We start from the raw sequence: 17,692 nt of genomic DNA, 5'->3' as shown, positions 1-17,692 counted from the left end.
GTGCCCGTACCATGTTGTTGAAGAGTCAGACCCGGCGCACGCTACTCTGGGATCCTCAACGCGTCCACTAAAATACGCACCTTTTAAACAAGACTGCGCCACCCACGAGGTTGCATCACAGTATTGCTTTCTAGAATTTGTGGCAACAGACCCAGGTTGCCAAGTAAGGGGAAGAGAGGATATGGCTGGCGACGAGGAGACGACGACGACGACGACGGCAGCAACACTTGAAACAACGTCCACTTGGGCTGTTGCCTCTGTTTGCTTCATTTTGATTGCACTCTCCATACTTATTGAGCATGCTCTCCATCTCTTAGCCAAGGTACTTCGTGTTTGCCTTTGCCCGTTTCTTGAATACTGTCCATTTCCTTGTTTAGTTACTAGGTTTCTTTTGTTTTCCAGTACTTCAACAAGAAGCGGAGGAGGTCTCTCATTCATGCTCTTAACAACGTCAAATCGGGTGAGAATTATTCTAGATTGTTTTCGATTTATGGTTTTTTTTTTCTTTCTGTATGGAGCTAAGATACTTTATCCCTCCGTTTTGTGTTTACGTTTAGAGTTGATGCTCTTGGGGTTCGTATCTTTGTTGCTGACTGTGTGCCAAAAGTATATTGCGAAGATTTGTATCCCAAGGAGCGTAGGTGAAACTTTTCTTCCCTGCAAGACCTTGACAGAAAGTGATTCAGAAGAAGAAACCAAATGCGAAGAGCAGGTGAGAGGCAAAAATTTCTACCCATCTATGTACTGATATCAAGTATTGATTATGAATTTCCTCGAAATTATCTTGATGCCGTGCTTATATTTCAGAATTAACTTTGTTCATCTCAACCCTTTCTACATGATGAGATTCTTGTCCTAGAGTATTGGAGCGATGTGTAGTCATTATAAATGGACACATCTACACTTACAAATTAAGATCATGGCAATCAAATGCTCCATTTAGCTTGTCAATGATTGTAGATTTGAGTTGCATTCTAATCTTGTGCACAGGGAAAGATGTCTTTGTTGTCTACACAAGGCGTGGAGGAACTACAGTACTTAATTTTCGTGCTGGCCTTCTTCCATTCGCTCTACTGCGTCCTCACATTCGGTCTTGGGATGGCCAAGGTAATCTTCTTGTCATCTCGAGGCTTCTTTCTACCTTTCTTTGCTTTTCTCTTCTAGAATTTCGCTTCCGTGCAACTTTTTGGTGTGGGATTTTGACACAACAATCTGGAAACCCGGATTTTGAAGTTGTCAAGGAAGTGCCTTTTCCATCTTAAACGTGAACCTTGTATTCTAGAGACTTTTTTAAATGGGAGGCCTTGACTTATATTTGACAATTGATATACTTGCATTTATTTATTTATTTATTTATTTTGTGAACATTCAGATGAAGAAATGGGAGTCCTGGGAGGCAGAAACAAGAACACTGGAATATCAGTTTACAAATGGTAAGCTCTGAGGATTCTGAATCTTGTCCATCAAAAAGTCTTCATGCCACTCTTAGGAAAAGCATATGCTACTAAGTTATGGTAATTGGTGTTGTTGAGCTTCCGATGGAGTATTCCATTCCCCTGGTCTATTAGTCAGATTACTTAGATTGTAGTTATCAGTAGAGGGCTTCTTTATTTGAGTAACAATCTCGTCGAAATTGGATGTATTATGGTTACCAAATTAAATTTCCTTAAGAGTAAAAAACTTGAGAAAACCATAAGTTTTCTTCTTCTCCAAAATTTAGTTTTGTTTTTCTTAATGATTCCACTTAACGCATTGTTTAGATCCACGGAGGTTCAGGCTCATCCATCAGACATCATTTGGAAAGCAACATCTGAGATATTGGAGTGAGCATCGGATACTTCGTTGGCCGGTTAGTTCCAATTGTTACCTCCTCTTAACTAAACCCCACCTGATTTAATTAGTAAAGCCAATGTATCAAAATGTTGCTGCTGCCATCTTTTGCAGGTTTGTTTTATTCAGCAGTTCTATCCATCCGTCTCCAAAGTGGATTACTTGACTCTTAGACATGGGTTCATTATGGTATTCCTCCATGACCAGTTTTAATAGACAAAATTAATCTTCTAAATTTGGCTTGGAAGTTCTTAATTTTTTTTGTGCCTTCTCTTCTAGGCCCATTTTGCAGAAGGAAGCAACTATGACTTCCAAAAGTATATAAAAAGAGCTTTGGAAAAAGACTTTGGAGTGGTGGTGGGAGGAAGGTAACCATATAAAGATAACGGCGTTGGTCTATGCCAAGTCTTTGATATCTCTTGTACCGAACCTAGAACTGATCAGAAAATAATTCTTGGGCATCTTATTTTGCAGTTTCTGGGTTTGGAGTTTCTCCATGCTTTTTGTGTTCTTCAATGCTCAAGGTAACACTTTACTTGTTTCTTTTCTATATGTAAAATTAATGACATTGAGACTACTAATCTAGCTAATCCTAACTTGATTCATTTATTCTGTCTCTGCAGTATTTTACAACTATTTATGGCTACCCTTTATTCCATTGGTGGTAAGCAACTTGACTTGAACTAGAAGTATGATTTACCAGGAAATCAAAGTAACAATATAAACTGAAGGATTAATTGTTCATGTTTTGCAGATGCTGTTGTTGGTTGGAACAAAGCTACAGGGCATTATAACTAAGATGTGCCTAGATAGCCATGATAAAGCTCTCGTTGTTAGAGGAACTTTGCTTGTCAGGCCCAGTGATCACTTCTTCTGGTTTGGAAAACCGGAATTGCTCCTACATCTTATGCACTTTATATTGTTTCAGGTGATTCTTTAAACCTTTGCTTCAAATCATTTCAACTGGATAGCTTTTGGGTGGATTTGGAAGCAATTTGATCAAGTAAGAAATAAGTAATCAGGAGAGATGATTAATGCATGTCTTATGAGTTCGAAACTATCCCTTCCTACTATTTTCTTGGTAGTCCAACTGGACAGAGCATTAGGGAGGATTTGAAAAAAATGGACAGGATAAAATAGACTTCAGACATAAATGGCCAACTGAACTTTCTATCAACCTCCAAAATGGCCCTTCTTTTGCAGACCAAATGGCATGATGTTAGTAGAAAAGTCCGGTGAAAGTCTTTGCCTTAAATGTTCCTTCCAAACACACCTTCATTTAGGCATCCTTGGGCTAGCATTTTGAGAGTACTTTTCACTCTTGAAAATCAATGAAGCACTTCCAAAATACTAACCAAAAAGTATATTAGTTGTGTTTGTTCTTTTATAACTCTGTTCTCAAGAGATGTTTTTGGCTTTGCAGAACTCTTTTCAACTGGCGTTCTTTACATGGACTTGGGTAAGCATCTTTCGGCTTTCCTGATGTATTGCTTTATGTCTTTTAGCCAAGAAGGAAATAAATCCCTTACTAATTTCCCTTTGAAATACAGTACAAATTTGGATTCAGATCATGCTTCCATGATACAACTGAGGATATCGTCATAAGGCTTGTCATGGGTGTGTTAGTACAACTCCTTTGTGGCTACGTGACACTGCCTCTGTATGCCCTGGTCACGCAGGTATGTTAAAAAAAAATGGCTTAACTATAAAAATGAGGTAGTTGGTTGGTCCAGGATGGTATATATAATATAAACACTCAATTGCAACCATGGTATTTTTCATCAGATGGGGACATCAATGAGGACAATTGTCTTTACTGAGGGAGTCGTTGAAGGTCTGAACAGATGGAGAAGGAAAGCCAAGAAAAACATAGCACGCAGGAACAACCACTCAGCTCGTCCCTCCCTGGATGCTTCACTGGACAATTCACCTTCTTTTAACACTCTGGATACTTCTTTCTCTGTAGACCTCGATCAGCCATCATCAGATGCTGGCTATTTGACTGTTGAAATATCAGATGAAGAGACGGTCGCAACTAAACAGCCAGAACCGCGTCAGAAGTTGGGATGTTTTGAGGGTTTCGACTTGCGCAAAACATCATAATATCTGATTATGAGAGGATTCGATTAAAAGCTATTCTTGACAAGCCATATGCAATGCCCACATCGCTTGTCAGTGATCAATGATGAGGTTGTTGATTCAATTCGAAGCTTAAACAGTACTAAGCTCAACACAAATCAAATGGCATGGTGATCATAGTTCAGTGGTGGCTGAAAGAGAGGTTGTACAGTCATTTCTGCTATTTTTTCATCTCTCTATATATTAGAAGCAGTGTACGTATATATTGATAGATGATATTCATTTACAGAAGAACACAAAAACAATGATGCCTTCTATGTTAATTAAACATACATGATGTGATTTTGTTTTCCATCTTCCTCGTCTTCCTCATTGTATTTCATCAGAAGAACAGCCAAATTTTGTAATAGCACAATTGAGATTCATAGGCATTTGTTTAGGATCAACCGATCTTCAAGAAACCGACTCTTCTTTCACTATATACATATATAGCATTGTTAAATTCATGACAGCTCAAGCTTGGCTTAGTGTAGCTTTGAGTCCAATATGGCTGCAGCAATGTTATGTTCCCCACTGCCGCGAGCTTCCTTCAACTCACTCACTGTGGGGATGTTAATTATAAGAGGATGAAACCTCTTTTAGTTTTTAAATTATTTTTAATTTTAATAAATTAAATATATAAATGATATATTTACCATGTTTGATCCCATTCAAGGTAATCGAGTAGATTGACAAAAATGCCTACAAGATTAATTTTCCTGACACTATATATTGTGTATCATGGGCTCTTGAGTTTCGACCCAACCTTTGAAGCCCAGCCGAGCTCGCCGTCCGATGAGGAATTGAATTTCAAGGATGAAATGAGAAATAACTTGGTTTTGCAGAGAGAGATGTGTCACCGGGCCAACTATGCTATTTCTAATAAAATAGACAATTTTTATATATATTTAAATTATAAACAAACATTATATATAAGATTAATAAATATAAATATCTTATACTTATTTATATTATAAATATTATCTATATATATATATATATATATATATATATACATATATATTATAAATTAATTTTAATTATGTATAATAATTAAATAAATAAATATAAATTTATTAACAAAATCATCAAAATTTTAAAATAAATATACTTATATATGTATAATCATTTCTTTTATATTATGTAATATATTCAAATTAGATAAATTTCTATAAAATATCATTTTAAATTCTGAATATTATTCTTAAATGTCACAAATTATGATAATTATATCAATTTTTTTTTAACAAAACAATCTCAAAATGTCCTTTATTACTTTTTATATTATTTTTCTCAATTTTTTTTATGAGTTTTGATAAATTTTCATTTGATCAATATTTTGTGTAAGAACATCCACCAATATTTCCCAATATATTTTGATATATCTATAAAATCTAATTACCGATATATCTATAAAAATAAATATTTTCATATTTGGTTTCAACAACTTTCAATGTTTTTAATAATTCTCCTTATAATGGTGAAAACAATAGTCCAGACTCAAGGATGAGTCTTTTCCAACAAGGGGAGCTTGACACAGGAGTGTCTCATTACACGTTCTAGTACCCAGTTCAAAAAGAGTGACGACTAATTCTTACTTTGATCATATGAGATGCAGGGGATGCACTATTTTTGGAAAAAAAAACTCGCATTGATTTGGTGTGAAGCTGCATGCCATCATAAAGAGGTCTTTGAGTCAAGATTCAAACACATTTTACGGAGATTCATTTGGAAAATCATGTTCAGTTTTCCATACAAAGGTAAGCAGTCTGTTCTATCATTCGTCAGTTGATTGTAATGGGATTCAAAATTGCTTTATATTATGCCTTAGCTGGCTAGCAGGATGTTCTTCCTTCTAGGAAGTAGCTCCTTCAACTTATCATGAGCAGTTGCCTATAATCTACCCCAACTCTTGGTAAGACCTATGATGAGAGGGTCTTGCCTTCAATAGTTCATCAAACTTTGAAAGCTTTTCTTGGGACGGTAGGTTCAGGGACAACTGGTCACTTGCGAACCTAACTTTTGGGTAGGTTTTGTGGCTGCTAAGCTTAGAAGGTTGCTAAGTCTCGTTGGACTTGGATTCTTTGTATGCAGTGAACTACTTTTCTTTGTGGGTGAAGATGAAAATTCGGTTTCATTTTAAGACATCTAGGAATTTCTTGGGTTAAATATTTTATTTGAACATTCCTGTTCAACAACGAAGAGACTCCTAACCCTCAGCCAGATGAAGTATTGTATTTCTTAATTACTCTAACTGTTGTGCCACAAAAACTCTCTTCGGATTATAATCTAGATTGATGTAAAGTATGGTTTTTGGGTTATCTTCTGAAATGTCCAAAAAATCTAGATTGGTTGTTTCACTCATCAATTTTTTCTTTTTGTTTTGGCTTTCCTCTTGTTGTCTGAGAGAGATCTTCTTCTCTATGGGAGAGAAAGAACATCCCCTTATTTTATTGCTTTTTAATGGTAACAGTTGTGGATAGTTTTAAAACCCCCCAAAACTGCTCCCCGTTTTCTCATTTGTTGGATTGGATCAGATCAACCTACTTGAACACCCAAACCTAATTCCAACAAGAATGGTTCAATCTGGATCACAACATACCACCAAGAGAGATTGAATAACATCAGAGAAAATGGAGTTCTCTGTTGAAGAAGCCGACATCCTCTAGAAAGAATGCTCATTTCGGCAGAGATCCCCTGGTTTTGGAAGGGATCCCAGTTCTAAATTTGGCCAAGAATTGGATTCTTTGAATTGTTATAGCACGTGGTATGTTCAAAACAATTCTCATGAACATGTGAGTTGTTTTCTTACATCTCCGAAGGAGTGATGCTAGGGTGTATTACCACCGACAACATATGATGAACATGTGAATATCGTGTGAAGAGCTTCAATCATTGAAATTTTGGGAATCGTGGAGGCTGAGGTAGTAAAGAGGACGGACACTTCATCTGACTAGACCTAAAGATTAAAGAGCTCTGGTTAGTGGTGAGTCTTCACGCTGTAAAAGGCTGTCCTGCCAAAAAAGCTTTTTCTACTGTGCTTTCCCATTTGAACACCGGCCGAGAATCTCTAATGGACCACAGAAATATTTGTTTGTTTTCCAAAGTTCCAATGGGCAATCTTGGCGCTTCTCCAAAAGAAATCCACTCCAAAGCTTTATCTCTTCCGTGCCCGTATCTACTCGACCATATAAGACAAAGCGTGATCATTCGTATGATTTTAATTAATTATTGAACCCACCCAACCAAGTTCAAAAAACAAATTTGCAAATATGGCAGTTTGGTAATTATTTTGATTCAAAGTAGTAAATGGCGTAGCTGTGTGAGTGGAAGTTAGTGTCTAAGCTTTTGACTTGGTGCCATGATAGACCTTTTCCTTTCGGATTTTATTTCAGATGATGAAGATGATGTGGGCGGAACACTCAGAGGTGGTGGCCTAACTTGACACGAAATTGGGGAAACTTTAGGCTGGTCTATTCTTTCCCGTGGGTATCTTTCTTTGACAAAAAGGAAAATTGTAAATAAAATATGAAGCTTCTGTTTCATGTGTTGGGACTGACTTGCGAGATTTGCCTTGATTCTCACTCGGTTCCGCTTTCATCCGTGCCCCCGCTGCCACGGCCTGTATTTCAAAGTAAACCCTTCCCTAAAGAAAATTCTTAAGATTCTCTTTCTCGATTGGTTTGTCTGATCTTTTTTCTTAAGCCCATTTTTTACTAATACGTTATGATTTTGATTAGAAAGTCCAAAGCCCTCGAATTGATGTCACCAAATAATAATGAATCACAATGCTTTTTATGGTTCTCCCACTAGTTGGTTTGGCCGACACATTGTTGGAATTTATTCTTCTGGATGCTGTCATAGAAATTGAGTACTTACAATAAGATTTGGGCGTGGGAATTAAAATGTAAAAAATCATAAAAAATATTGGTGCTTAATTATATTTACAAAAATATCAAGAAAAATCAAAGAAATGATAAAATAAGTAATAATTCAGACATTAAAATTATTTTATTGAAAAAAGGAAATAATCTATTATGCTCGAAAATAAATTTCATATTAAAATGATAATTTATGTAATTTTAATAATATAAATATTGGAGTTGTTTTATTAAAGCAAACAGTAATCTACTATGCTTGATGATTCCTCATGAGAATGTGCCATATAATATATGGCTAATAGTGAACATAACCATGGCATGCATTTTTGTCAATTATATGATTGTTATTTTGCTCATACTAGCTAGCTATAGATCGTGTGGCTAGAGCATGACCATGACATGCATTTTTGTCAATTATATCATTGTTCCTTTATACTACTAGACTGTGCATCCATTAAGTACAATGATAGTAAAGGTGTGAGAATACTATATTAAATCTCACATAAGCTAACATAATTTATCTTCAAAAGGAAGTGTTTCATTTTGCCCTAGACTCATTTAGTGTAAATTAAATTAAGCACATATAATCCCTTTGGAAAAATATTTTAGAGTCATGTTTTTAGTAGTCCGCTTACAAATATATTGCAACATCAAGTGTGCAATATTAATTGTTAACAAGTGAGCACAGTATTAGGATGTGTCATTAAATAGTCTTTCGATGATCCTCATACCATTCGACTTTGGCATGGTTACTTCCCTAGTGATATCCCTTGAGGTCACATCTAATCATGACCATAGACAACATATTAGAGTAGCATATACCAAACCTCTATTTCATGACATAGTCAAGGGTCACATAAGGCATAAAAAGTTATCATAAAGGTTTATATGAACTCAACACAATGAGGCAACATCCATCCACTCACCTTATTTGATTGTCAAGCAAATGTAATATGAAATATATGCCACAAAGAAGCTCTTCAAAATGAGTGTAGGCCATATTTTTAACATTGTACCAATCTTTGTTTAGTCACATCAAGTAGTTGGTTTAAGTCCCCTTATGTTCTAGCTAACTCAAGTGTTGTATCAAGACTCAATATGTACTATGGGTTTTCTAGACTCAATACCCATCATCATAGTCATGGACCTCATCTTCAACCCTATCCAAAGCAACACATTATGATCCAATTGGCATGTTATCTAAGCACATTGGATTTAGTTTCTTACCTTACATAGAGCCAAAGTCCATCGATCATGTGAGTGAGCTAACCTCTATCCATTTATATACTTGTTCACATATGATATAAACCATACAACGAAGCTATGTGTGTGCCAATCAAATAACTAATCATGTCTCAATCAATCAAAGATCACAAAACAAATATTATATCTCATCAATGAAGGAATATATAGATAAAATAGTTAATTGGACAATACAATATAATCACAATCTACTTAATCCAATGTTTCTTGCATGAGTTTGATAAACACTTTTAGATATCATCTTAGCCAAGAGATTTGCAACTATGACTCACAGGAATTTATTCCAGGACTGTTTCTTCTTATTATGTAACCATCTATCTTAGAATTGATATTTGATATTGATATGTTTGGTTTAACCATGATACTTGGGGTCATTTACATAGGCTAGAGTTGTCATTCCATGGCAATAAATAGTAACAGGCTAAAAAAAAGTGTGCAACAATGCCAATCTCGTGTAGGAACCTACTCAACCAAACACCCTCCTAGACAATTGTTGAGCAAACAATGTACTTTGACTCCATAATAGACAATGCTATATAGAATTGTTTTTTTTTACTACTTCTAGATATGGCAATGTCATTTAGCAAAAAACATAATATCTAGATATAAATTTGCTCTCATCCAGGTCTCTACCCCAATCTTCATTATTGTGGCCAATTAGACACAAATTTGATCCTTGATAGTAGAGTACATAGTCCCCTATGCCTTTAAAGCATCAAAGTATCCACTTCACTGCTTTCCATAATAAGCAAGGCTAGGATTCACTTGGAACCTACTAACTAACCTAAAGGTATAATAGATATTAAGATGGATACACATCATGTTGTATATTAAGCGACCAACACCACTAGTATAGGGAATGTGAGCCATCTTTTTCTTTCTCTTCTAGAATCTTTAAACACATATTCAAGCTTAAGGTTTTTCTTTTCTTGAGAGAAGTGTTAATAGGTTTGTAACTTTGCATCTATAATCATTCAAGAATCTTCGTAGTGTAAATCTCTTGAGATAAACTAAGAAGTCTTCTTGAATGATCTTTTAGGATTTGAACTTTGATCACATATTTTGCTTCACCAATGTTCTTGTTGGCAGATCAGAGGGTTGGTTGCGTCCATTAACTCCCCTTGTGTTCTTCATGGGCGTTTGGGTGAATGCACTATAAGGTTAGGATATGCATATTTTCTAATAGCAATTGCTTTTAGGAGAGTTGGTAGTACCTAAAGTCCTACAAGTGGTATCAAAGCCGAGGTCACGAGTTTGAACCCCAAGGGTGTCGTTAGAGGGGAGATTGTTGGCAAATCGGAGGGTTGGCTGCGTCCATCAACTCTCCTTGTGTTCGTTGTGAGCGCTTGAGTGAATGCACTATAAGGTTAGGGTATGCGCCTTTTTTAATAGCAATTGTTTTTAGGAGAGTTGGTAACATCTGAGTTCCTATAGTTCTCCATCTCAAAAGTGGAAGATAACCACCCTTTGGATCATCTCCTTGTCATTTCCTACCAATAGGATGTCATTAACATAAAAAGAAAAGATGAGGAATCTATCCTTGGGACCATTTAACATACAAGTAGTGGTCTTATTCAATGTTTATAAACCTATTAGTGATAATGGATTAGCGGAATATATTACACCACTACATATAAATGGACTTTTGAAGCTTATAAACTTTGTGTTCCTTTTTACTTGCCATAAAAACCAATTGATTGATCCATTTGGGTCTTTTCATTGAAAAATATAGTTTTAACATTCATTTGGTACGTAGAATTCCATATCCAAATGTATGTCAATGGTTAGAATGAGGTGAATTGAGGCAAACGTTACTACCAATGAGAAGGTGTCATCATTATCTATACCCTCTAATCTAGGTATATTCTTTCGCCATAAGTCGAGCCTCTTACCTCTTAATTGAAACATCTATCTTACTTTTAACCTTAATAATTCACTTGTTCCTAAAGGTCATAAACCATGGCAAAAGATCCACTAACTCCCAAGCAAAGTTCGTCCTCATAGACTTTATTTTCTCTATCATTATGATTCTTCATTTGTCATAAGTATAGGATGAAAAAACCTCTTTATGACTTCTAGGTTCATCATAATATTGGGGAACACACATGAAAGTGTTTCACTCAATTTCATAACAATGATGATTGTTCCATATTTGTTTCTATCCACTAGTTGATTCTATGAATCATTCATCTAAATGTTATACTCTCACTCAATAGTGCACTTCCACCAGGTGGTTGGTCACCAATAAAAGGCAAGCCCCCCATTAGCTTGTAAGTTGCTCTCAACATCCTTAGTAAGATTCATAGTACCTTATTGTGATTCAACTATCTCAAACAAGTTGAGATCTTATGATTCAATTTTAGTTACACTTCCAACTATTTATTCACCAAGTATCACATAACCCTTTGACTTATCAAAATATATGATAAAAACGCAATTGCTCATGGGTTATGTTTTCTATATCTATAAGAACTGATGTAAACATAAGTTGTTAACCTCCAAGATCGCAAGTGAGTTAGTTCAAGTTTTCTACCTATTCACAACATAGTAAGAATATATGTAACTAATTTTGAAGGTAGTGCAAAATTAGATTGTAGTCAAAAATGCCTTTTTTAGAAAAATATCTAGAGATTGGTTTGTGCCATCATGAGTGAACCGTATCCCTCTTAGCAACACCATTTTGTTGTAGAGCTCCTAAAATTGTAAACTATCTTTAGACCCTCTTTTCATCACATAAATTCTTAATATTCTTTGATAGATACTCAAGCCCACGTTTTGTTGTTAATGCTTTAATTTTGATTCTCTACCATATTGATAAAATGTCTGAGCAATCCAATGTTTCTAACCTATGGGAGATTAAACAGACATAACCATAATATGTATAGTCATTTATAAATGTGATGAACTAGTGGGCACCATGCCTTACACTCACATTCATCAAGCCACATATATCAAAATGTACTAGCTAGTTGTAGTAGAAAATATACTCTAGTGGTTTTTCTAAAAGGTTTCCTTATTGACTTTCATGTCATACAATGTTTATAAAGGAATAAGTCAATTCCAACGATCGAACTTAATAGCTCTTCTCTAACTAACTTGTTCATCCAGTTTTGCCTAATAAAGCTAAATATAACATGTCATTTCACATAATCTTCAATATTAATCATAAAGAGAGACAAAATATTTATTATCATAATTTAAATAAAATATCTAAAAAAATAATCAACTTATCAATAATAAAACCACTACCATAAAAAATTATTCCAAAAAATAAACCAACAGTGTTATTATCAAATATGAACTTAAAGCCTAGCTCAAGTAATGCAACAATCGATAGTAAGTTTCATTGAATGTTAGGAGTAAACAAGATAATGGAGAAATGAAGTGTAGCTAACACACATGAAGTTGGAAACTGACAACCAATCTCATTTATCTTGAATACTAAGCATAAATTAAGTAGCAACTTTGATGACGAAAAACCAAAGATAGAGTTACTATGAATTTTGGAGAACTTTGAATATAGTTTTTAAGGATTGAAAAATGTCAAGCTAGGTCAAAATTGTTGTTGTTTTTTTTTTAATCTTAATTCTTTAAATTGAAAAATGTGTAGAATTGATATGAATGGATTTGGATTTACTACAATAAACCTAATTAAATTTTATAATTATTATTGATTTTTAATTCAAATAATCAAGGCTAGGGAGTTCCACAATCTTAAGGTATTTAGAATACACAGTCTAAAGACATAAACCTGAATTTCATACCTCAAAATTGATTTGTATCCTAACTTCTATTATTTTATTCCATTTTGAATTACCTAATATATAAATGGATATGAAATATAAGTTTAGATATAAGATTTTTAGACTTTCACTACTATGTGTAGATTTGCCTTATGATAGATAACAATAACAAAATCTCATATAACTACAGATCAATAATTATCAAGAATTTCTAGTATTAAGGAATATATGATTATATCATCTTTTAAGTTAAACTAACTTTGAAGTGTATTTTGACCTTGATATTAGTGTCCTACCCTTTCATTCGATTCATTATTAAATCTCATTTTGCCTATTGTTTTCTTTTGGATCTAACCCTAAGTTTTTATATTTTATAATTAACCTTACCAGACTTTTGACTTTTTAGCCTCTCACAAGTGTTTTCTCATATATATACAAGCCATAAAAGCTTAAGAAAGAACTATCTTTGAATTCAAGGAAATTGATAATGATATTCTATTCAATAATAAAAAGAACAAGAAAACCTTCGATGTCCTAATTTCTTTCAATAATCATCAAAAAATTCTTTAAGTGTTTTTCTAAAACCTAAAATGGAGGTTTTTATAACAAAAGTAAAAATAAATAAATAAATAAATAAACATGTGACATTCTCCTATTGGCCATTGATTTCCCAAATAATTAAAAATAATAATAAAATCTCGATTTCTAATTATGCAAGGCCCACATGGAGTTAGTGAAGCGTCGAAGATGCAATTTTCAAGGTGAAGGTGTCAAAAGATCCTGAAATGGCAATTACCCATTTCAAATTAGGCATGACTTCGAAATCATAAGTTGAGGTCTTCTTCTAGTAGTGTGTCATTTTGAAATTAGGATCATTTCGAAATGGATTTCAAAATTATAATATGACTAGAAACATAAGAACTATTTTATTTGATTCAGAATGATAGCAAACAAAGTCTTAGTAGAAGCATATTTTTCCAACTTTACCCTTTTTTTATTGCCCTTATCTTGCTTCTGTTCGATGGTCTTAGTCTTTTCAGGCTTGAGTCCATCATTCTTGCCCTTTTGGTAGCTCTATTATACTTAGGGTTGACTTCCTTGTGTATACTTCCCCCTAAGTTCTAAGCTCTTAGCTTAATAATCTTTAACAATAGAAAAATTTTATTACAAATTTTTGTGCTAAATTTTGTGCAAAAAAAATATATCTAGAAGCAATATTTCTATTTCCCATAATTAATGATATTTTTTATGCAAACAATAAATTAAAAAAAATGCATGAAAATCTTCTAGAATAATTATCACATAAATAATTATCATATGCATAAAATGCAAAAACATTATTTCAGTTCAAAAATCATTAAAATTTTCAAGGAGAATTAGACACTATTACATGTTGCATGTTTATTGCACGTCTTTTAATTTCACATTGTCTAAAAAACCTGATAAAATATATAAAACAAAAACACAATTCCTAAGTCTTGAACAAAAATAAGTTAGGAATTAAGTCATGAAAATTAATGTCATTTAAGTAAAGGCAAAAACAATCGCATAAGCTAGGTGTTTTTTTTTTTTCAAATATAAACTCTCTACATAAAATAGTCTTGGAAAGAATTCTCAAAAAATAAATTAGGAGCCATCATTTCTTGGCAATGACATTGTAATTTGGATGTATTGGATTAAGTTGAGTCAGTGGCTAAATTCATCTCACCCTAACTTAAGAAACCTTAACCTCAATTAGGAAGCAATCAATTTGACCTCTATTTCAAGCTATTCAATCCAAACTCAATCAAATCTCATTTTCCCACACCGGATTGAATTTGAATTAATTGCATTAAACTTGGGTTAGTCGATTAATAGATTCAAATCTCATCAATGATGTTTTTTAATTTGTCTATATATATATATATATATATATAGGAAACAATAAAGGGATATATTGATAAATAAAAAAATGTATAAAAGAAGGATAAGAAATCCTCTCACGAAAGAAAAACTTTTGTTTACAAATTTATATCAAAATTTAAATAGTAAAGGACAGAATTTCTAGAGAGTAAGCAAAAAATAAAAACAAGTTTATGTATATTTATAAAAAAAATATAAAAATATAAAATATAATTAGAAATTGATTTTTTTTAAATATAAATTAAAATAAATAATATCATAGAAAATAATATAAATAATAAATATTATAAAATAATTAAATTGGATTTGGTTAGTTGGCATATAAAAAATTTAATTTTAATTAAATATGAGAAAATCATTTCACTTAAAAAATTTATTCCTTTTTTTTTAAATACTTCTCAAAAACTAAACATAACCTAAAGATTTATATAACACATGGAATCAAATTTCTATGCAAACCTTCAGTATAACAACAAAATGGTAGGGCAAGATCACTCTTTATTCTATTATTCCAAACTTATGGCATCACCCAGACTAAATTTCATCTTCTTGCTCTTTTCTCTAATAAAATATGGTACCTGTTTCTTTGGTGGCACACAAACTAGATTCTCTTCATATTTGTCCACCTTCCATCTAGATGGATTTTGATTCCATAAGGTGGTCAAAATATGGGGGTGTGGTTTGGGGCTAAGTAACCATGCTTCTTTTTTAAGCTTTGATTTGTTATATATATATATATATATATATATATATTAAAGCCGCTGGAATGTCATCATTCTGAAAGTAGCGGAAAGGAGGCGGGGGCATCAACCATGCCTTTACCTGACATATTGGCCTACTTAAGCTGACAATATGTCAAAAGAGTGATATCTAAAACTTGTTGCCCAAGGAATCCCATCCTTATGTTTGCTTCCTCTACGAAATGAATCATTTCACACGTAAATTCTGATTTCATATAATGTTATAAGGAAGTTCCCAACCATGTTTTAAGTATGTTAAACCATTTAAGCATGTTTTAAAATCGTGATCCGAAATTTTTTTTTGTAACATATATGATGAAGTTATAATTATAAGATTTTTTGAGGGTCTATGGTAGTAGCGGAGGGATCGCCTCGGTTTTTTGATACTTTAAATTAAATTAAAAGATAAATACCATAATTAAAATAATAATAATATTATTAATAATGCCATGTGATTCAAATTTTAATTTAAACCTGCGTCTACCCATTCACATTTTGCCAGGCTAAAACCGAGATGATTGAAAAGAGAAAAGACGGAAGGGTTAAAAGGAATTTGTGGAAATTGGGAAATGAGGAGTGCGGTGACACGTGATGGGAAGACGACAAAGTGATGAGTGGGATGAGAATGGGAATCGTGCAACGAGGAGTAGTGTAACAAAACTCTCCTCCGTATCAGACTGCCTTGAAAACGTGGAAGGAGAATGACTGGCCCAAAACCACACCCCTCTCTCTGGTGAGTGGGCCCACCACTCTGCGCTTGTGGAGTCATCCACTCGTCAGCAGGCTATGCATATGTGGCCGAAAATGACAGGTGGGGAGGCAATGTCAGCAGCGTTATCCATGCCACGTGGCCCGGGACAAGTAGTGATGTCGTCGCGAGAAGCAGCTGGTGGATGATGACGCACGCGTCGCGACAAAACCCCCCATCCTCTTGCTTACCTGTCCGTCTTGCTCCCTCCGGCACCGGCTTTGTCCCCCTACTTTTTTTCTTTTTTTCTTTCCTGCAGGGGGCTTCTTATTCAACATTACTTTTCATCCACCCTTTTGTCCGTGGATCTTGATTCCTTGCTTAACATACTACAACTGGAAAATAATATGGCATCCCTTAAATAGAATCCAAGTAAAGGATATAAATTTTAGTGGAAATATGGTTTAGTTGAGATTGATGTAAAATATTTATAAATTTGTAATAAACAGAATAGGCAAAAATAGGTTTGAATCGTACGCGGTGGATTTGACAGTGAAGAAATGAAGGGGAAAGAGGATAAGAGGTCCGTGGAAGGAGCGCGTGGCCAGGGATGTCAAAGGAGGAAGATGTCATATTCGGTAGGACGTAGCTACTTGGAATCCGTCGACCAATGGGTGAGTGCATATACGTAACCCACAGTAGTTGTGACGTAGCAGAGTGCGTAACTGCCGTTGACGTTAGGGTCTTCGCAATCTCCCCCACGATATAACCACCCCTCTGCCCCAAGGGCCACTTCCCCCGCTCTCTCCTCTTTCTCTCTCCTCTCTTTCTTTTTGTTCTCTCTCTGTTGTCTGTATTGTTGCCATGCACCAAGCACTTCCGTACCGGACATGGGTTCCGACCACCGGCGGCGGAAGCTCCGCCGGACCGTCAAGCGCGACAATTGAGCCGAGTGACGGCCCCATGAACCCTGGAGTGGGAATGAAGGATGTGACTTGTGTGACGAAAATGGTGTCAGAGAACGCAGTGATTGTGTTCGGGAGACGTGGGTGTTGCATGTGCCATGTGGTGATGCGGCTGCTGTTGGGTCTGGGTGTGAACCCTACTGTGTTCGAGGTTGACGAGGAGGATGAAGCCGCCGTGGTCGACGAATTGTCGAGAGTGATCGCCGGCGAGGATGCGAAAGAAGGCCGGCCGCAGTTCCCGGCGGTGTTCATGGGAGGGCAGCTGTTTGGAGGGCTGGAGAGAGTGATGGCCACTCACATCTCCGGTGAATTGGTACCCATCTTGAAAAAGGCTGGCGCTCTCTGGCTTTGATTTCAGTTTCACCGGTTTCTTCTCATCTGTTTTTGGTGAGGGGAATGCAGAATTTTGTTTTTGTTTCTTGTGTTTTTTGGAATTGGAAAATCGCTTTGATAACACAGCAAAAGCTTTGGAAGCATTGAGACGGTGTAATATTTGATTTTGACCGTGTGCTTGTCACTTTGTTTCTCAAATATATCATCAAATTATATCCCTTTGTTGCGA

General features: G+C 34.8%; 2 protein-coding genes and 1 long non-coding RNA gene across 3 annotated transcripts; all 3 read left to right on the top strand.

Moving 5' to 3' along the window:
* The first annotated feature begins 114 nt into the window (after positions 1-114).
* LOC100267554 (MLO-like protein 6-like) lies at positions 115-4,263 on the top strand. The gene is given in 14 exon segments (NM_001280979.1): positions 115-322; positions 403-460; positions 558-712; positions 991-1,107; positions 1,373-1,433; positions 1,761-1,849; positions 1,945-2,019; positions 2,110-2,198; positions 2,305-2,354; positions 2,454-2,494; positions 2,585-2,758; positions 3,254-3,289; positions 3,381-3,509; positions 3,616-4,263. Coding segments are annotated over 14 exon segments (1,533 nt in total). The 5' UTR covers positions 115-181; the 3' UTR covers positions 3,934-4,263.
* Positions 4,264-5,434: 1,171 nt separating this feature from the next.
* On the top strand, positions 5,435-7,639 carry LOC104880481 (uncharacterized). Its single transcript, XR_009466819.1, has 2 exons — positions 5,435-5,708; positions 7,344-7,639. It is a non-coding gene; the product is annotated as an uncharacterized LOC104880481 (long non-coding RNA).
* Positions 7,640-16,617: 8,978 nt separating this feature from the next.
* LOC100255569 (glutaredoxin-C9) lies at positions 16,618-17,692 on the top strand. The gene has a single exon (XM_002278479.5). The coding sequence runs from the start codon at positions 17,030-17,032 to the stop codon at positions 17,480-17,482; it is 453 nt and encodes a 150-aa protein (XP_002278515.1). The 5' UTR covers positions 16,618-17,029; the 3' UTR covers positions 17,483-17,692.

This window comes from Vitis vinifera, chromosome 10, assembly GCF_030704535.1.
Source record: "Vitis vinifera cultivar Pinot Noir 40024 chromosome 10, ASM3070453v1".
In the NCBI taxonomy this organism is placed as follows: domain Eukaryota; kingdom Viridiplantae; phylum Streptophyta; class Magnoliopsida; order Vitales; family Vitaceae; genus Vitis; species Vitis vinifera.
The sequence above is the reverse complement of the archived record's forward strand: the minus strand, read 5'-3'. Positions and strand labels throughout refer to the sequence as shown.